This window comes from Cydia amplana, chromosome 12 (assembly GCF_948474715.1).
Source record: "Cydia amplana chromosome 12, ilCydAmpl1.1, whole genome shotgun sequence".
Lineage (NCBI taxonomy): Eukaryota > Metazoa > Arthropoda > Insecta > Lepidoptera > Tortricidae > Cydia > Cydia amplana.
Genome location: NC_086080.1, coordinates 14,445,786 through 14,465,642, shown reverse-complemented (window position 1 = coordinate 14,465,642; position 19,857 = coordinate 14,445,786). Strand labels below are relative to the sequence as shown.

Below are 19,857 nucleotides of genomic sequence, written 5' to 3'. Positions count from 1 at the left end.
TTGAAGGTATAATTTGAAAGTCATTTATTTCGGTGACCTATTTGCCAACTTTTGCCGCATAAAAGCGATATATTGGTCTAGTGCTGGTTTGCATTCTTTTGTGCGAGTGTCATCCGCTTTATGAACTGCGATATATCTATGTCATTGACAACAAATGGTATTGTACCCCAGACATAAAGTAATAGACACCGCTTTATAAATTGTTTATCACCACGAATAGGTGTGATTTTACCTACTTCTAAAATGCTGCGCGATCGGCAACATAATTAACATAAAAACATAAAGCACTGAGTTGGGTACTACATAATATTTTTATTTTTACCTTGATTTTACCTATATCCATCGAAATATTTTCTGATAAGTACTGAAATATTTTTAACTGACTTCAAAAAAGGAGGAAGTTATTAATGCATAGCATAAGTGGTAAAGAGAACGCACGCTCCTATATACTCGTATTGATCCTATATACATATATATGTGTTGTGACCGCGAGTGGTCTTATATATGGAGGCGTATCCTGGGCTATAACCGCGAAAATCGAAGTTTGCAAATTGCGGGCATCTGTCTTTGTCTCTCTAATTACGCCTTAATTGGACTAAAAGAGAAAGATGCCCGCAATTTTCGAATTTCGGTTTTCGCGGTAGCCCCTCTTATTGTAATACTTAAAAGGTTATGAATTTGAATTGAATTGGTTATCTGTCCATCGGGTAGGTTAGGTGATCTGTGACCCCATAAATGAGCGTTGTGCAGTGGAGACTAGTTTTTGGCACGTGTAGTGAAAGCAATATAAATCAGCTTCATACCTCCCAACTAGGAAACAAATAAAAAAAGTTTTTGAGTACTCATACAATTAACATGTAGTCATGTGTACCTTTAAAAAACTGAAATAGATGTCATATAATCTAGTATAATCTGCGCTGGTGGCCTAGCGGTAAGAGCGTGCGACTTGCAATCCGGAGGTCGCGGGTTCGAACCCCGGCTCGTACCAATGAGTTTTTCGGAACTTATGTACGAAATATCATTTGATATTTACCAGTCGCTTTTCGGTGAAGGAAAACATCGTGAGGAAACCGGACTAATCCCAATACGGGCCTAGTTTACCCTCTGGGTTGGAAGGTCAGATGGCAGTCGCTTTCGTAAAACTAGTGCCCACGCCAATTACTGGGACTAGTTGCCAAGCGGACCCCAGGCTCCCATGAACCGTGGCAAAATGCCGGGACAACGCGAGGAAGATGATGATAATCTAGTATAATCTACTAAAGAATAGTAAGTGACCAAGTCCACCGGTGGCTGAGGCTGCAAACGAACCGGCGTAATATATTGATCTAAACCGAATTTTCGCTCTTTATTATATTATATATACACTTATTTTTATTATTTCTAGTGTTCCGTACCTCTGTATGTCTGTCCGCCCCCTTTTGTCTCCGAGTTCGAAACTACTGGGTCTAAAATTTTGAAAAAAATACCTACACAAAATAGTTTCGTTACTATAGATGACAGGAAAACCTATTAGAAATGTGCAGTCCAGCGTGACTCGGGCTTAATTTACGGAACCCCTGGAACGCAAGTCCGACTCGCACTTGGCCGGTTTTTTTCATACTCCTCGAACGGGTCATTCTGTAATCGCAGCTAGGGTTTGCAATCCGGATCCGAAATGTATGCAATTATCCGGATCTGGATCCGGATCCGCGGATCTTCCCATATATTTCGGATCCGTCGTGCAAACCTTAATCGCAGCCAGACCAACAAGAAATTAAGTCAATATTTTCTAGTTATTCTTTATTTTTCCTGGTTCCAGCTTACCAAATTTCACCCGACACTCTGGCCCACCTGGAAACCAACTGGAACCAACTGGCCAGCAACATATTCGAGTACAACGATACGTTGCCGATCGCCCAGCGGCCCGCGGTGGCGGCCAAGATTAAGCAGCGGTACCTTGGAGGCAAGCCGGTTAGCCAGGAGACATACGCCCAGTTAGTACAGGTAAATACCCTCGCATGTTCCTATTACTAACTAATTAAATCTAAACCTTATATAAAGACCATTAATAGGGTCGATTGTGTATCACGTATGTATTCTTGTGTATTAATGATTCGTTTAAATCCAAATGAAACTGTTTATATTATTGTTAAACATTGTCATAAGTGCTTGCTTATTGCGTAACTTCGTTTGGTATGGAGATGGTTTGAACCCCGCGGGGCAGGACATATGGTAGCATATTTTTGTCACAGAAACAAGGACCGGAAAACCCCTCTTTACGCTTAATCCTATCCATTCGGTAACCCAATCAATTCGGTTACCGTATCATTCGGTAACCCTATCATACTGTTACCTGATTGTAACGGTAAGCTTATTGAAACGGTAACCTTAACCTTTAACCGAGTTAATCTCAAAACCCCATCGCGTTAGGGTTTTTGTTAGGGGTTTTTAACCGGTTTTTATTCAGTTATGGTAACCTTTATTATCGGTTGCTTATTGGTTTGCTACATTCGTATTTAGTGATGTGCCGTCAGTCAAATACCTACTAAAAGAAAAAGTTAATTTATTAATAGAACTAATAGTTTATTTTGTCATTTTTGTATTTTTTTTTTTAATTTTGCTTATTTTAATGTTTTGTTTATTTTAATGTTTTTGTTTTATTTTACTTATTTTGTCTATTTTTTTATTTTGTTTATTTTACTTATTTCATTTATTTTATTTGTTATTAATTTTGTTAATTTTATTTATATAATTTATTTTGATTATTTTGTTTATTTTTTATTTTTTATTATTTACATCTATTTTATTAGTATTGCATTTTAGTTTTTATATAATATTATAAGTATTAGTTTATTTTTTAAGTAGGTTTATTTTAATTTTAGTTTAGGTTTTAAATTTTTAATTCATAGATAGTTGTAATGTTTTTTTATTATTACCTTTTAAGTTAAATAAATGTAATAAAATAAAAGTAGTTAAATAATGTATGTATTTTTTATTTATTTTTTATATTTTATATATTTATTGTATTCATTTTATTTATTTTATTTGTTTTATTTGTTTTGTTTGTTTTATTTGTTTTATTTTATTTTATTTTATTGTTATTTTATTTATTTATTTTATTTTATTATGTAATTTCATTTATTTTATTTATTTTACTTATTTTACTTATTTTACTTATTTTACTTATTTTACTTATTTTACTTATTTTACTTATTTTACTTATTTTACTTATTTTACTTATTTTACTTATTTTACTTATTTTACTTATTTTACTTATTTTACTTATTTTACTTATTTTACTTATTTTACTTATTTTACTTATTTTACTTATTTTACTTATTTTACTTATTTTACTTATTTTACTTATTTTACTTATTTTACTTATTTTACTTATTTTACTTATTTTATTTAAATTTATTCATTTTATTCATTTTATTCATTTTATTCATTTTATTCATTTTATTCATTTTATTCATTTTATTCATTTTATTCATTTTATTCATTTTATTCATTTTATTCATTTTATTCATTTTATTCATTTTATTCATTTTATTCATTTTATTCATTTTATTCATTTTATTCATTTTATTCATTTTATTCATTTTATTCATTTTATTCATTTTATTCATTTTATTCATTTTATTCATTTTATTCATTTTATTCATTTTATTCATTTTATTCATTTTATTCATTTTATTCATTTCATTCATTTCATTCATTTCATTCATTTTATTCATTTTATTCATTTTATTCATATTATTCATTTTTTTTTTTATTATTATTTTGTTTATTTTATTTATCTTATTTATTTTATTTATCTTATTTATTTTATTAGGATAAAGTTCATTTATTTAACTTAAAAGGTAATAATAAAAAAACATTACAACTATCTATGAATTAAAAATTTATAACCTAAACTAAAATTAAAATAAACCTACTTAAAAATTAAACTAATACTTATAATATTATATAAAAACTAAAATGCAATACTAATAAAATAGATGTAAATAATATAATTTATTTTATTTGTTTTATTTATTTCATTTATATTATTTGTTTTATCTATTTTATTTGTTTTATTTATTTTAGAAACTTACAAAATTAAAAGTAGTAGTATGTAACTACAAAAGTTAAATTAATTCAGAATAACATTCTAATTGAATAAAACGTTATCTATATATATATAAATGCAAGTGTCCTGACTGACTGACTGACTGACTGACTGACTGACTGACTGACTGACTGATTCATCAACGCAGAGCCGAAACTACAAAAGATAGAAAGTTGAAATTTGCACACTAGGTTGCATTTATAAAGTGTACAAGAGATAAGAAGCGATTTTGAGAAATTCAACCCCTAAGGAGGTTAAAAGGGGGATGAAAGGTTGGATGGGGTACAAGTTTTATTTTAAGCTAGGAATTTGAAACTTTGTAAAAATGTATTATATTAAAAAACAAGAAAACTCATTTCAGCGTTTTCGAAAATTCATCCCCCAAAGTGGTGAAAAAGGGGTTGAAAGTTTGTATGGAGATCAAATATTTTTGTGAGTGTGGGACTTGAAACTTTGTATATAGGGAAATTATTATAAGACAGGAAAAGTAATTTCAGCGTTTTTGAAAATTCATCCCCTAACAGGGTTAAAAAGGGGTTGAAAGTTTGAATCCATTACAAATGCTTTGAAACTTCTTAGAAAGGCATAATAGCCGATTACAAAAAAGTAATTGCGACGTTTTAGGAAATTCAACCCCTAAGGGGGTAAAAAAGGGGATGATACTTTGTCCTGGGGTGCAAATTTTATTTTAAGCAAGGAATTTGAAACTTTGTAGAAATGTATTACATTAAAAAACAAGAAAACTAATTTCTGCGTTTTCGAAAATTCATCCCCCAAGGTGGTGAAAAAGGGGTTGAAAGTTTGTATGGAGATCAAATATTTTTGTGAGTGTGGGACTTGAAACTTTGTTATGGGGAAATTATTATAAGACAGAAAAAGTAATTTCAGCGTTTTTGAAAATTCATCCCCTAACAGGGTTAAAAAGGGGTTGAAAATTTGAATCCATTACAAATGCTTTGAAACTTCTTAGAAAGGCATAATAGCCGATTACAAAAAAAAATAAGTGCGACGTTTTAGGAAATTCAACCCCTAAGGGGGTAAAAAGGGAATAAAACTTTATCCTGGGTTGCAAATTTTATTTTAAGCTAGGACCTTGAAACTTCGTAAAAACGTATTAAATTAAAAAAACAAAACTAATTTCGGCGTTTAAAAAAAAAATCATCCCCCGAGGTGGTGAAAAAGGGGTTGAAAGTTTGTACGGAGATCAAATATTTTTGAGAGTGCGGGACTTGAATCTTTGTATAGAGCCATATTATTAGAACTCAAGAAAAGTAATTTCAGCGTTTTTAAAAATATATCCCTTCAAAGGGTTAAAAAGGGGTTGAAAGATTTTATATATAGGGTTTAAATTTAATTTTAAGCTACGAATTTGTAACTTCGTACAAAGTTATTTCATTAAAAGAGAAGAAAACTAATTTCAGCGTTTTTTTAAAATTCAACATTTAAGGTGGTGAAAAAGGGGTTGAAAATTTGTATGGAGGTCAAAATTTTTTTTTAAGTGCGGGACTTGAATCTTTGTATAATGACATACTATTAGAATACGAGAAAAGTAATTTCAGCGTTTTTAAAAAATCATCCCCTATAAGGGTCCAAAAGGGGTTGAAAGTTTGTATAGGGTTCAACTTGAAACTTCGTAAAAAGGTATTTTATTAAAAAATAAGAAAACCTATTCAGCGTTTTTAAAAATTCATCCCCCGAGGAGGTGAAAAAGGGGTTGAAAGAGTGTATGAAGATCAAATATTTTTGCGAGTGCGGGACTTAAATCTTTGTATAAAGTCAGGCAGTCGCGCGCGTGCATCGGTTCGTACGGTAGTTTCGCTCGCATAATTCATTGCCCAAGGTGGTGTAAGGGGGTTGAAAATTTGTATGGAACCCAAATATTTATTTGAGTGCGGGACTTGAAACGTTGTATAAAGGCATATTATTAGAATACAAGAAAAGTAATATCAGCGTTTTTAAAAATTCATCCCCTAAAGGTTTAAACAGGGGTTGAGAGTTGGTAGAGGGTTCAAATTTTATTTAAAGCTAGGAACTTCTAACGTCGTAAATAGGTAGTTAGGTAGCAGGTTTTATTAAACAGTGGACTTGAAAATCTTCTGGGGGTTGAGAGAGATTATATCGAGAACAATTTTATTCAGTTAGGGGCTTGAAACTTCATAGCCAGTTTGTGAAAGACAAAGCTCATGCGTTGTATAATAATTAACAAATGATTAACCGTCCCTACTGCTATCTTTTGCTGCCTAATGTTCTAAGCTAATGTAGAATTTATAACCACCAATATACAAATCCACGCGTACGAAGTCGCGGGCAACAGCTAGTTTAGTATAATCCTACATCTGGAATAAATATTCCGTTTTGTCTTTTTCATTTAAAATAAAAGTGTCATGATTTATTCACTTTCATTTTATTCTAAAATAACAAGTGCAAGAATTATTCTTATTCAAATCGATTGGAATAAGAATAAAATTTCTGTTTTTATTCTTATTCTTATTCTTATTCAAGTTATTTTTTGCCCAACTCTGCTCTAGATTACTCTCGTGTTGTTGAAGGTGACTATTGAACAAAATCTGCAAAATATCTTTCATGTATGAAGTCAATTATTTGCACTTCCTAGTACCTAATAACATGAAGATAATAAATATACCTACACAGGCGAAGCAACATGCGTATTTAAATCGAAACGCTGCGCTCCGCTGGCACGCGCTACAACGCAAGTGCACCGAATGTTTAAAGGTCGTGGTATTTTCTATTGTATTAGGATATTTAGGATTAAGCAGAATGCGGTGAGAGTCATAGTGACAACAATAAAGCTTTATTATTATACTACACTACAGTATTGTTATCAGTGCTCTGCCGTGTCATAACTAATTGATGTAATTGTAGATACATGAGTTAGTGGTAACAAGGTTAAATGGCATTTAGTTGGTCATATTATACGTCATATTATATGTAGTACAATGTATATAGATAGTAAAATGAATTTCACCCCTCTTTTCAATGGTCGGATTGATTTGAATTTTTTGAAGCCTTCGAAACGGTGATGATAATTTTATAATGAAGCTACATAGAAAGTAAACTGCGAAATTATAATTATGATGGTTCAATGTATATTTCTTTGCGTATTAAGTATGTATTTTGTTTATTATTCCTACCAGCCTTGAGGTCTTACGTATGCTATCTCTTTCACACCTACGGAAAGTGAATGAGATAGTAAATTACTGCAGGTAAGAAAAGAGTCCTACGCTTATCACTATAATTAAATAGATTTGCAGAAAGTTGCAGGCGTGTTTCCACTTGAGACCGTCATTTATTACTCATTGGCAATAACAATAGGATTAAGTCGTGGCGTGGTGAATTCTTTGTCAGCATTTGCTAAACACGTGCGGCAAGCGTTGTGTCAAACGATATTAATACCTGTTAATTTCCGTCTAAATAATAAATGCAAATTTTAAATATCAGAAGAGCTTTTAAAAACACCATAAGTCTTGGTAGTAACTCGGATACTGAAACCACATACTATAGTTAATTTTTTTTTAGCATTAGAAATAAGGTAAACGATCTTGATGTCTCTTTTAATTGAAAAGCACATTTTAAAAATAAGTTACGGTAAATATGTAACAATTATGAATCTAATACGATCTTTTATAGTCTTCTGCTTTCATAAGTAATAGTTATGGTTTTAAAAAGTGTTTTTCAATTAAAAGACATGTCAAAATCGCTTACCTTCCTTCAAGTTCTTTCTAATGCTAAAAAAAACGAACTATAAACATAATTCGAAAACAGAAAAAAATCATGAGTATTTTCCCCATTTGTTCCTGCCCAACCTGATCGCCGCGATACATGAGGCGGGGACATATGGGAATGATTTAAATGAAGCGCCTATTCCCATCTGTGCCCGGCGGGGAGAAATAGGAATACACCATATCGAGCCATTCCTTATCCTACCTTTAAAAACATCTTTTTTAGGGTTCCGTACCCAAAGGGTATAAACGGGACCCTATTACTAAAACTCCTCTGTCCGTCTGTCTGTCACCAGGCTGTATCTCATGAACCGTGATAGCTAGGCAGTTGAAATTTTCACAAATAATTAATTTCTGTTGCTGCTGTTACAACAAATACTAAATATAATACAGTATATAATAAATATCTAAGGGGGGCTCCCATACAACAAACGTGATTTATTTGCTGGTTTTTGCGTAATGGTGCGGAACCCTTCCTGCGCGAGTCAGACTCGCACTTGACCGGTTTTTTATTTTTTACATTAATTTAGGCACAGTGAGCCATTGAAGAGTTTCGCTATCCACCATCCGTTCAGAGCAGCTGAATTATACCTGATGATTTAGTTATCACATTAAAATAAATACGGGTATCGTCCAATACCAAGACTATGCGGCAGTAAATTAAATTTGTAAGATTTTATTGCATAAAATCAGGTATAAATTAGTCAAAAAACATAATAGTTTCTTGTCTAATTTACTTCTATCTATACGTAACGCCTATACGGCTCGCAGACTACATGTTTAATCTAGGAATATTATTTAGAATATAAAATCATGATTATATTTATTTGATTAACAATGAGATTATTCTTATTCAATTTTTTCACATACTAATTATTTCCGATCAAAACTATTTGAATAATTTTGACGGGAATAAAATCAACATGATTTTATTCTTAGGAATTCTTATTTAAATAATGATTTTATTCTTGAATGCCCAACACTGCTTACTAAGTATGTATGTATCTATTTAATTTAATCAAAACTATTTCACCTACCAATGTTATAGATACCCAATGAATATGTATAATGAATTCTGCCCTAGTAGCACGGTCGCATTTTTATCGTTTATCACCATGCCTGTCACGTTCTAACAAGTATGTAAGTGCGAAAGTGACGGGCATAGTGATAGTCAATAAAAATGGAACCGTGCTGAGCCCCCTGGTATTAATGAAAGATTTGTAGTATTAAAATCAGTTTATAACTGCTATAGATATATATTTTCTGATCGCTGCATTAAGCGGTACAAGGTAAATTACGACTTAGCTCATACAACTCACCGCATCTGAAAACATTTAAAACTAAAGTCTATTTTTTATTCGGTAGACTAAAATGACATTTCATAGTATGAACATCATGTGTCATTTCATTTCATACTATGAAATGTCATTTTAGTCTACCGAATAAAAAAATAGACTTTAATTGCTTATTATAAAATAAGCTCATAATAACTAGTACATATGTCATTTGTTAACAATGGTAAAATATCTACCACAATCCGCTAGCGCATGTATCTTTATCACAAAGTGATTTTTTTTTAAATCACTTAAGATAAATAATACCTAACCTAACTAGGTACCAGTAAAATTACTAGTTAGGTGAAAATTTTTCTTTAAATCAGTCTTTAATCTGTAGGTACCAAGTCTGAACCCGAAAATAAAAATAATAATCTAAGTAGCATAAAATATAACTAAATAATAGCAGATATTACTAGGATATGATGTTGTTTACTTGCAACCCCTTTTCTAAAAATTTCTAAACTAGAATTGCTCCGAAATTAACAAAAACAACAGGAACACACAGGTATAAAGATAAACAAAGGAATGGCCGCGCTGCGGCTGACGCTCTAAAATAATACTGTAATCGCTCACTTATGTTTTCAATTTTAGCTTAAGGACTCAAAGTACAATATTGTTTGAATTGACAATAAGCGAAGTTACCGGCAAAAAAACTTGTTTGTGCTGGAGGCTTCATAGACCGCCCATGCCAACCACGGTTATTCAATAATAAGTCGAATTTAAGTCTGCGTAAAGATTACAATCGTTTGAACTGGTTGAAAACCTTATTATGAGGTAACAGAATAGACTGGGTTTTTATTTCGGTTACCGGTAACAGGGGTTAACTCGATCTGATACGGTTACCGAATCAAAGTGTTACCTTATCAGACGGTTACCGTTATGGTAGGGGTTTTTATAACCACTTCTAAAATAACCCTATAAAAAACCCCGGTTAAGGTAACCGGTTCCGGTCCCTGCACAGAAATCATCATTTTACGCAGACGAATCGCGTCAAAAATATTTTTTGTTTATCTACTGTGTCTCGTAATACTTGACTGCACGTGATTCAAATTACGGTAAATAGCACTACATAGTATAAAACAAAGTCGGTTCCCGCTGTCTGTCTGTCCCTATGTATGCTTAGATCTTTAAAACTACGCAACGGATTTTGATGCGGTTTTTTTAATAGATAGAGTGATTCAAGAGGAAGGTTATAACATGTTAACCCGTGCGAAGCCGGGGCGGGTCGCTTATTTGATCATAAACGCCTGATAAAAGCTAGGTAAACGCAAACACTCGTAGGTATAATTTCGTCGTATTATCACATATTATTTCAGACATCACAGAGTTGGGAGACGTAACATTCGTAGTGAAAAAATATGGTAACAATTTTGTGATATAAATATCGTTGTCAACGTTAGCGCTCGCCAAACCAATTTGGTTTTATTATGTAGTTACGAGTACTTATGAGGATAATAGCTCCATCTACTTTTGCTATCAAATTGCGACTCTCACCGCTTCGCATGTCTATACTTTACCTACCTACCTATTCCCGAACCTGTCTGTTACACGAGCTTTCTCCATCTTGAATAAAAATTAAGCCCAAGTTTACGAAATTACATTATAAGTTCCAGGAATACATTATCCATTGATGTATCTGTTGAGCAAACTTTCATTGATGATTAAGATACCTATGTACCTAAAGTCTAAGATCTATATCTTAGACTTTAGGTACATAGGTACATAGGTAGGGTTCCGTACGTCAGCTTTCAAAATCAGCGATACGACTATTCGTATCGCTGATTTTGAAAGCTGACGTACGGAACCGTATTTTGTGGAAATTAAATTATCGAATGTTAAATTTTAACAACCAGCTACCGATAATGTACGGAGCAGTATACAGCGCCATCTACTGGCAAAATCTAAACACGAATTTGCTTTTTACTTTTTTACACATGTATAATCAATAAACCTCACAGGGCCTACCGCGAACACCGTAGTTCGCAAATTGCGGATATATTTCTCTGTTACTCTCATTTCGCCTTAATTGGTGTAAATAGGTAAATACGTTCAAGAATTGTAAACGAATAAATTTATTTATTTTATTTTTATAAATGATTATGATTATGATTATGATTATTATGTATCTGTCCAGGCTTTAGGCGACCGACTATTCTCCGTAGATGTGGGGAAGTTGGCTCAGATCCACGCAGCCAAGTCCGGCCAGCCCACTTACCTGTACCGCTACTCTTTCCGCGGCGAGAAGAGCCTGTCCAACATGATGGCGCAGAACAACAAGAATTACGGTAAGGCTTACACGTTCCAAAGCCAAACTTTTCAAAAATTTAACCCATTACCTTTTTAGGGTTTCGTAGTCAACTACGAACCCCACTGAGTTATTATTACTATAAAGAAGCCATACTAAACGATGAAAGTGTCGTAAGCACCGTAAAATTCATGGCGGTTACGCGTTTCGGTCGCGAGGTTAACGCTCCGCTTCTATGGTTTGTTGTCAAAACGACAGCAATTCATGGCGCAAAATACTGATTCTCTGTGACGGTTCTATACGTTAGTATAGTAATAATAGTTCAATGAGACTCACGCTAGACCGAGCCGTGCCCGAGTCGAGGCGTCCGATACGTCATTTTCTATGACGGCTGATCGGTGATCACGTGGTGCTTTCCATAGAAAACGAAGCGCCGGAAGCACCGACCCGGTCTAGCGTGAGTCATCCTTTATAGTTTCGCCATGGCCGTCAGCGACTTGGCTCCGTGATCATTAGTGCTAGAAAGCTGCAATTTAGCATGAATATATAAACGATTATACCGGCAAAGTTGGCAGAGGACCTGATGACGCTGTCGGTGGAGCAATCTCCAACTCACACAGCATAAGCACAGCTCTTAAATAAGAAGAAGAAGACCGGCAAAGTAGTAAAATAAAATAAAATAAATTGGAAAAATGTTTCTGCCTACAGGAGTGAGCCACGCAGATGACGTGTTCCACATCTTCAAGTTCCCGATGTTGTCCTCTGACAGCCCTGACGACAAGAAGATGACGGAAGAACTGATCGACATGATCTATAGCTACTCCACCACTGGGTATAATTATATTGTATTTCCCCAATTTAACATATATGTAGATAAATACTTACGGTGATAGGCGTACCTAACTGCTAATAAATCTTAATACAGTTATAAATTCAATTGACAAGTAACCTAGCACAATATACAAGGTGGCTAAAAAATAACTGCATTCCCGTTGCTAGGGAGGTCTTGGGATTATACTGTGCATTTTTTACTATGGGACCAACCCCGAATTCGGGAAAAAAATTTGGCTGTTTCATACATGTTGGCTGGTATACATTTTCTATGGGAGGGTAATTTTTCGCGATTTCGGAAGTCGTCCTATAGTAAAAGTTACTCAGTATAATCCCAAAACCTCCCTGGCAGCGGGAATACAGTTATTTTTTAGCCACCGTGTATATGAGCGTAGCACAATAGTTGTGACCAAAGTGTGGTAAGCAAAAAAATATTAAGTCACACGAACCCGCCAAAAAACCGCTCCTATATATACGTATTCGTAATCAACGTTACGCTGTCATTTCAAAACGACATGCTTACATTCACAAACTTTATTCTACACATAAAACGTTTGAATAGGTACTTTGTTCTAAATTGCTAAAATATTTCCACAACATGTTTACAATATTTTATTTTCAAATGCCTTCTCAAAGTGTTTTAATTAATTATTAACTGTTTAATCAGAGGGGCGAAAACCTCGGGTAACAGGAACAGAAACAAATGAATGACCCAACCCAACTCTCTGACCACAAAAGATCAGATACTTAAATTATTAGAGGCGGCCAGCGGCGTAAATAACATCTATAGCAAAGGACAAAGGAGAGCCGGAGATGCTAAATTTGGATACGTAAGATTAAATTATAGGAAGAATAAAAGATTATAGGTACCTATAATCTTATTAGGTAAACGTGTTTACGCGCTCGCCGAGTAGGTAACTACCAAAATCTCCTTTTGGGCTTCCATACATGGCACTAGTACATTTAGCAGAAGAAGTAACAAAGAGCACACTTAAGCATTACATGGCGGCATTACCTATTATTTATAGAAAAAAAAGCAGTTCTTCACAAAATAGTTTTAACCATACAGAGTGCATCTCATAACAATTAAAATACGCCGCCTTAAAAACTTTTGTCGTAGAGGATTTCCATTGTCCTCTGGTCATGAGCAGTTCCGTTTTAAGGTACTTAAAAATAAAAAAATAGCTATGAGTATTTTAAGAGTTGAGGAGTTCCCTCAATTCCTCATGGAATGTATTCATTCATCTATCCCTTTGGAATTTTGAAATCAGCTGAAACATCATGTGAAAAGTATCCTTCACGGCTTTTATTTACTGCTTGTGGGCTTTAATATCGTGACCAGAGATTACAGGGACGATATATGTGTCTACCCGATTTAAAATTACCAAGGATAACGAAAATTGTTTTTTTATGTTCGCGATGTAAGTATCCTCAAAAAACCGTATCGCGCTACGGATTTCCCGTTCCTTTGCAACAGCTATATTAACTGCTTAATTTTCCAGCATCCCTAAGGTATCCAACACCGGGCCAGCCTGGACACCCGTGACCCCGGGGTCCCAAGAACTGAACTATCTGGAGATAGCCTCGCCCACCAACATCCTGATGAAGACCAGCTCCGACTTTGGACAGCGGTCCTTCTGGGACAGTCTGGGGTTCATCGAGAACGAGAGATATCACGTTAATATTAGGGATGAACTTTAATTTTTATGTTTTATCAATTTTTACATTGTGTAGGTACTTTATATACCTACTAGAGGTACTAATTAAACCTTAGTTTGTGGTTATCAGATAATATTCTATAAAAAAAATCTACTTTTAGGGCATTGTTATTGAAATACCTATAGGTACATAATAGTTTTTTTTTAAATCATCTGTTAATCACAAACTATATACGAAGATCTATGTGAATTTTACTTAAGTTTAAGTGCCAGAATAAATATCTACTTTTCCTTAAATGTTTTAAATTTACCTGTGTTTATATTCTTATTATTACAAAGAACAAGCGCTCATCGTAGCCTAGCGATAATTAAGTGCGTCCAACTTTCACTCTGGAGGTCGCGGGTTTCAAACCCTGACTCATACCAATGCGATTTCCAGAACTTATGTACGACATAAGTATCAGTTGAAATTTACCATTCGCGTTTCGGTGAAGGACAACATCGTGAGGAGACCGGGACTAATTTCCCTCTGGATTGAAAGGTCAGATAGAGTTAGACAGTTAGACATGGTTAGACCTAGATAAGTATGAAACGTTTTGATACCTAACACACGCAGTGCAAGTTTTATTTAGGTACCTATACCTACGTCACAATCTCATATAAATATAAGTTTGCACTGCGCGTGCTATCAAGATCGTTGCAGATTTATCTTGGTCTAATTCAAACCAATTCTAGGGATTAGTTGCCAAGCGGCCCCACTGCCCTCCTAAGCTAAAAGGCCGTATTTTCAAAGAAAACTATATGCAAATACCGCTTTTTAGCTTAGGAGGACAGCCCAGGCTCCCATTAGCCGTGGAAAAAAGCCGGGACAACGCGAGGAAGATGATGATGATTAAAAAGAACTCTGTAAACGACAACACTAGGATTATTATATAGGGCCTTTATGATGAAACAATCTCAAGTCTCAACTAACAGGATTCTAATAAGTAACCCTAAAAAACAGCCAAGTGCGAGTCAAACTCGCGCACGAAGGGTTCCGTACCATTACGCAAAAACGGCGAAAAAAACGTATGGAAGCCCCACTTAAAATGCACTTAAATATTTATTTTATTTCGTTTTCAGTATTTAATTTGTTAGGTAGGTATATAGCGGAAAAGAAATACATCATCTGTGAACATTTTAAGTCTAGCTATCTAGCTATCACGCGGTTCATGAATTACAGCCTGGTGACAGACAGACAGACAGACGGACGGACAGAGAAATCTTAATAATAGGGTGGTCCCGTTTTTACCCTTTGAGTACAGAACCCTAAAACGTGACATTAATACGAAAATTTACCTTGTCTTGTGAATCAACTTCCAAAACCCTCCGTGCTCTGAAGCCTCAAGCTAGACACTAAATTAGATTTTCATAGCCATATAAATTTAGTGGAAAAGAGTGGAAATAAAACGGGATTTATATACGTTCGGCGTCGCAATTTACAAGCACGGCTGTAATAATAGTTTTTTTTCACCACACCAGCTCGTAAAGGCTATATTTATTTTTCAAAAACTGATGAAAAAGTAGGTATTTTATGCACGAGAGTGGCAAAGTAATCTGATGCAAATTTTTCCTCGTGTTGGGTAGTACTAGAATTGACCAACGTTGATTTAGATTCGATTTGTCATGTTTTACAATGAATATTTTTCTTACATTGGTGTGTTATGATGGTGTGGTGAAAAGCAAAGGCGGAAGCAAAGTTTGTTTCACCACCTACCTACCTTAAACTCTTGCAACGCTCAAATTCCACTTTTCAAAAACGCAATTTCGCTTCAACGACACGAGCGGACAAACGACAACTTTGCCCCCTTGTAAAACTAATAACCATTATTTGTTCCCAAAATTGTAAGTTTTAGACAGTTTAAATTCGAAAATTTAGAAGTGGTATTGGCGCCGAGGACCCGATAACTCGCGACAGCTTGAAGCTTCTTGGCGTCCAACCAACTCACTGTAAGTTTTTTTACCATATGTGCGAATCAGTTTTATTGAGGCTGACTGTATAAATAATACTGATACAACAACGCGCAAAAAGTAGGTAGGTACCTATCTGCCACCCTGGAAGGGAATACTTTACCTAATAGAGCTAAATCACTACTTTGCTTTTAAAGATATTCTGTAACAATCTTATTGTTCTACAAACATATACATAGAGAGTATTGATAATCTTTTTTCACCTCAGCAGCTCGAACAAGGGTACTTTGCTACTTAAAAACAGTGAGCAAAATCGCATTTTGCTCACTGAGTGAGACAAAATGAGCAAAATGCAATTTTGCTCACTGTTTTTAAGTAGCAAAGTACCCTTGTTCGAGCTGCTGAGGTAAAAACTTAATTGTTGGTACATATATCTTAAGAAAACATGAGTGAATAGAGGTAAGTGATGAAGAAGGAATACATTTTTCGGGTTCTCTAATATGTTCTCACTGCTGAGGTGAAAAGTTTTGTGAACTACACGAGATTAAAGTTATTTACATCTCGTGCGCTTTTGTGTCCCTTACTACGCTCAAGATTCTAAATTAGTATAGAATCTTTCGCTTGCACGGGACTCAAAATAAGCACTCGAAGAAATATCAAACTTTGATCTCTTGTTGTACATAAATAACTATTGTTAAGTTATTACTGTTATTAGAGAATGGTTAGACGGAATATATGTAATTTTGCAGCTAACTGTACTTAAGTAATCGTTTCGTTCTACAGGATGACGTAAGACCGAGTTCCTGTCTTGTAATATTGCAGCCATGGCTCTTTATAACGCAATAAACCCCATACCATGAACGAAATAAATAATTTATTGTGCAATAAATTCATTGAATTATTTTATAAGGATATTACACTTATTGCATGATACTTTCAATATTAATATGTATGATGTATTATTAATTTATTAGAGTACATTCACTAATAACGTGTAGTAGGTGCCTTATATAATAACATGGATGTTTTATTTATTTATTCAGAACACATAGTCATACATGACACATACTACGCACATAATTTATCTACTAAAAAGACCTGCCCTAGTAGCACGGTCGCATTTTTATCGTTTATCACCATGTCTGTCACGTTCTAACAAGTATGTAAGTGCGAAAGTGACGGGCATAGTGATAGTCGATAAAAATGGAACCATGCTGACGTTTATATATATGTAACTGAAACTTGGAATACAATAGATACAAGCATAAGCCTAAGGTAGGACACATACAATATGAAGCATAAGTAATTCATTAATACTTAACAGTAAAAAGTCGGAATTATAGTAAAAATTAAAGCGATGTTATATGTGGTATTTAAGGTAGGTATAGGTACCGTAAAACGGGGTGAGTAGGTTTCGCGGGGAGAGGTGGGTTATGAATGGGGAGAGAAGGTTTGAGAGGGGGGTGAGAAGGGATTTTAAGGCTACTGCTACAAAAATAATGTATTCCAATTTAAAATGGAGCTATAGTAATACGCATAATAAAAAATATCGATCCAACAATCTTCCAAAATCACCTTTCTATGAAAACCCCTCTCACCCTAAATACGAGGCACTACGGGGTGAGGTGGGTTTTCCTCTTTATCGTCAGTTATGAAATGGAACTACCCAAAATAAAATAAAAACTAAAATACAAACGTCCGGAACACTTATTATATAGGTACACCGTTCAGTTTTCATATGTAAAAATAAAATGTTATCGAGGTTTGAATTTCAGTTTTGACCCTACTCGCTCCATTTTACGGTAGGTATGCATGTTTTTTTTTTCATTACTACATCTACCTAGTTACCCAGCAAATACTTTTAATAGATTATCCCTACTAATATTATAAAAGCGAAAATAACTCTTGTCTGTCTGTCTGTTACCTCTTCACGCTTAAAACCTCTGAATCGATTTAGATTATATTTTAATGGTATAGTTTGCGGCCCGGGGAAGGATATAGGATAGTTTTATCAATCATCATCATTCCATGCAGACGAAGTCGCGGGCAGAAGCTAGTTAAAGTAACTACTTGTATATGATTGATAGGTATTAACATATGACATAATTCATATTACAAATAAACTTTAAGCGGATGACTCAAAAATTTATCACGGCAATCCGACGTCATCAAGCCACGGCACGGCCATCGACTCAAACGGCATATTAGGCATCAATTTGCATAAAATTGCGTCAGCTGAAGATACAGAGGAGACACCAGACATCAGTGTGACAAAATAACACGTCACTAATTAGGTTATCGGAAAGCGGCCAAGCTAAAGTGGGACTGGGCTGGTCATGTCTGCCGAATGCCGAGTGAGCTGTGGGCCAAGATAGCCACAGAGTGGTGCGCAGCCCAGCTCAAAACGAGGAATTGGCAAACCACGTCGGCGATGGCGAGACGAGCTAGACTCCTTTTTAAAGGAATAGCCAGAGATTGCACAGGATCGGGAAGACTGGAAAAAGTGGGGGGAGGCCTTTGCCCAGCAGTGGGACATTACAGGCTCCTAATAATAATAATAATGAAAATGAAAACCACCGACGTCTTCAGTAGTGCCATCAACATGGAGTTTGGTGTCGATAAATGTGCGGTTATGCATGTACAGCGGGGGAGGGTTGTAAATTCAACAAATTTACAACCTTCTGAGACAATGTCTTTCAGATCTATCTCTGAGTCAGAAACCTATAAATACCTTGGTATGTCACAGTCGTTGGGTATTGAGGACGAGGGTATTAGACGGTCGGTGAAGGAGCGCTTTTTCAGTCGGCTCACAAAAGTCCTTAACAGTCTTTTGTCAGGAGGCAACAAAGTGCGCGCCTTCAACGCCTGGGTAATGCCCCTGCTCACATACTCCTTTGGCATACTAAGGTGGACTCAGACCGAGCTGGATGCCCTGGATCGGAGGGTCCGATCACTGCTCACCGCGCATCGCATGCTACACCCACGCTCGTCAGTTATGAGATTGTACATCCCACGGAAATGTGGAGGCCGAGGCTTCCTAAACGCCAAGGATCTCCACAACCGCGAGGTGTACAATCTCAGGAATTATTTCCTTAACAACGACTGTGGGATGCATCGTGATGTGGTGGCAGTAGACAGGAACCTCACGCCGCTCTCCTTGGCAAACGAGAACTGGCGCAAACCTGTGGTACTAAGTACTGCGGATCGCAAGGCGGCATGGGAGAGTAAGGTGCTACACGGGCGGTTCTACAAGGCCCTCACGGGACCCGATGTGGACCTGCTCGCGTCGGTGAACTGGTTACGATTCGGGGACCTCTTCGGAGAAACCGAGGGTTTTGCCTGTGCAATTGCGGACGAAGTAATGATGACGAACAACTATCGGAAATATATCCTGAAGGACGGTACGGTCGACATTTGTCGGGCATGCCGTCGTCCCGGAGAGTCACTCAGGCATATCATTTCCGGTTGTTCTCATCTTGCTAACGGCGAGTACTTGCACAGACATAATCTCGTAGCCAGGATTATACACCAGCAGCTTGCTCTTCTATACGGCCTTGTGGACCGCGAAGTACCGTACTACAAGTATTCACCTGCGCCAGTTCTCGAGAATGGTCGTGCCACGCTCTATTGGGATCGATCTGTCATCACTGACAGGACTATTGTAGCCAATAAGCCTGACATTGTGATAATAGATCGATCGCAACGCCGGGCCGTGCTCGTTGACATCACCATCCCCCATGATGAGAATCTCGTGAAAGCCGAGAAGGACAAGTCCAGCAAGTACCTAGACTTGGCTCACGAGATAACCGCCATGTGGGATGTTGATTCGACGATCATTGTCCCGATAGTCGTTTCAGTGAACGGTCTAATAGCGAAGAGTCTCGACCAACATCTTGAGAGACTCTCGCTAGGTGGTTGGATCAAGGGTCAGATGCAGAAGGCGGTGATCTTGGACACGGCGCGGATAGTCCGCCGGTTCCTCTCTCTGCAGCCCTGACCACCGGCA

General features: G+C 35.8%; 1 protein-coding gene across 2 annotated transcripts in view; it reads left to right on the top strand.

Moving 5' to 3' along the window:
- Positions 1–13,978, top strand: part of LOC134653098 (carboxylic ester hydrolase-like) — a 36,083-nt gene extending 22,105 nt beyond the window's left edge. For both annotated transcript variants that reach the window (XM_063508398.1, XM_063508397.1), the window contains 4 exons: positions 1,799–1,983; positions 11,302–11,452; positions 12,121–12,244; positions 13,746–13,978. In XM_063508398.1, the coding sequence (XP_063364468.1) occupies positions 1,799–1,983; positions 11,302–11,452; positions 12,121–12,244; positions 13,746–13,944 (659 nt within the window). In that variant the 3' untranslated portion in view covers positions 13,945–13,978. The remainder of the gene's footprint in view (positions 1–1,798; positions 1,984–11,301; positions 11,453–12,120; positions 12,245–13,745) is intronic.
- Positions 13,979–19,857: the final 5,879 nt, after the last annotated feature.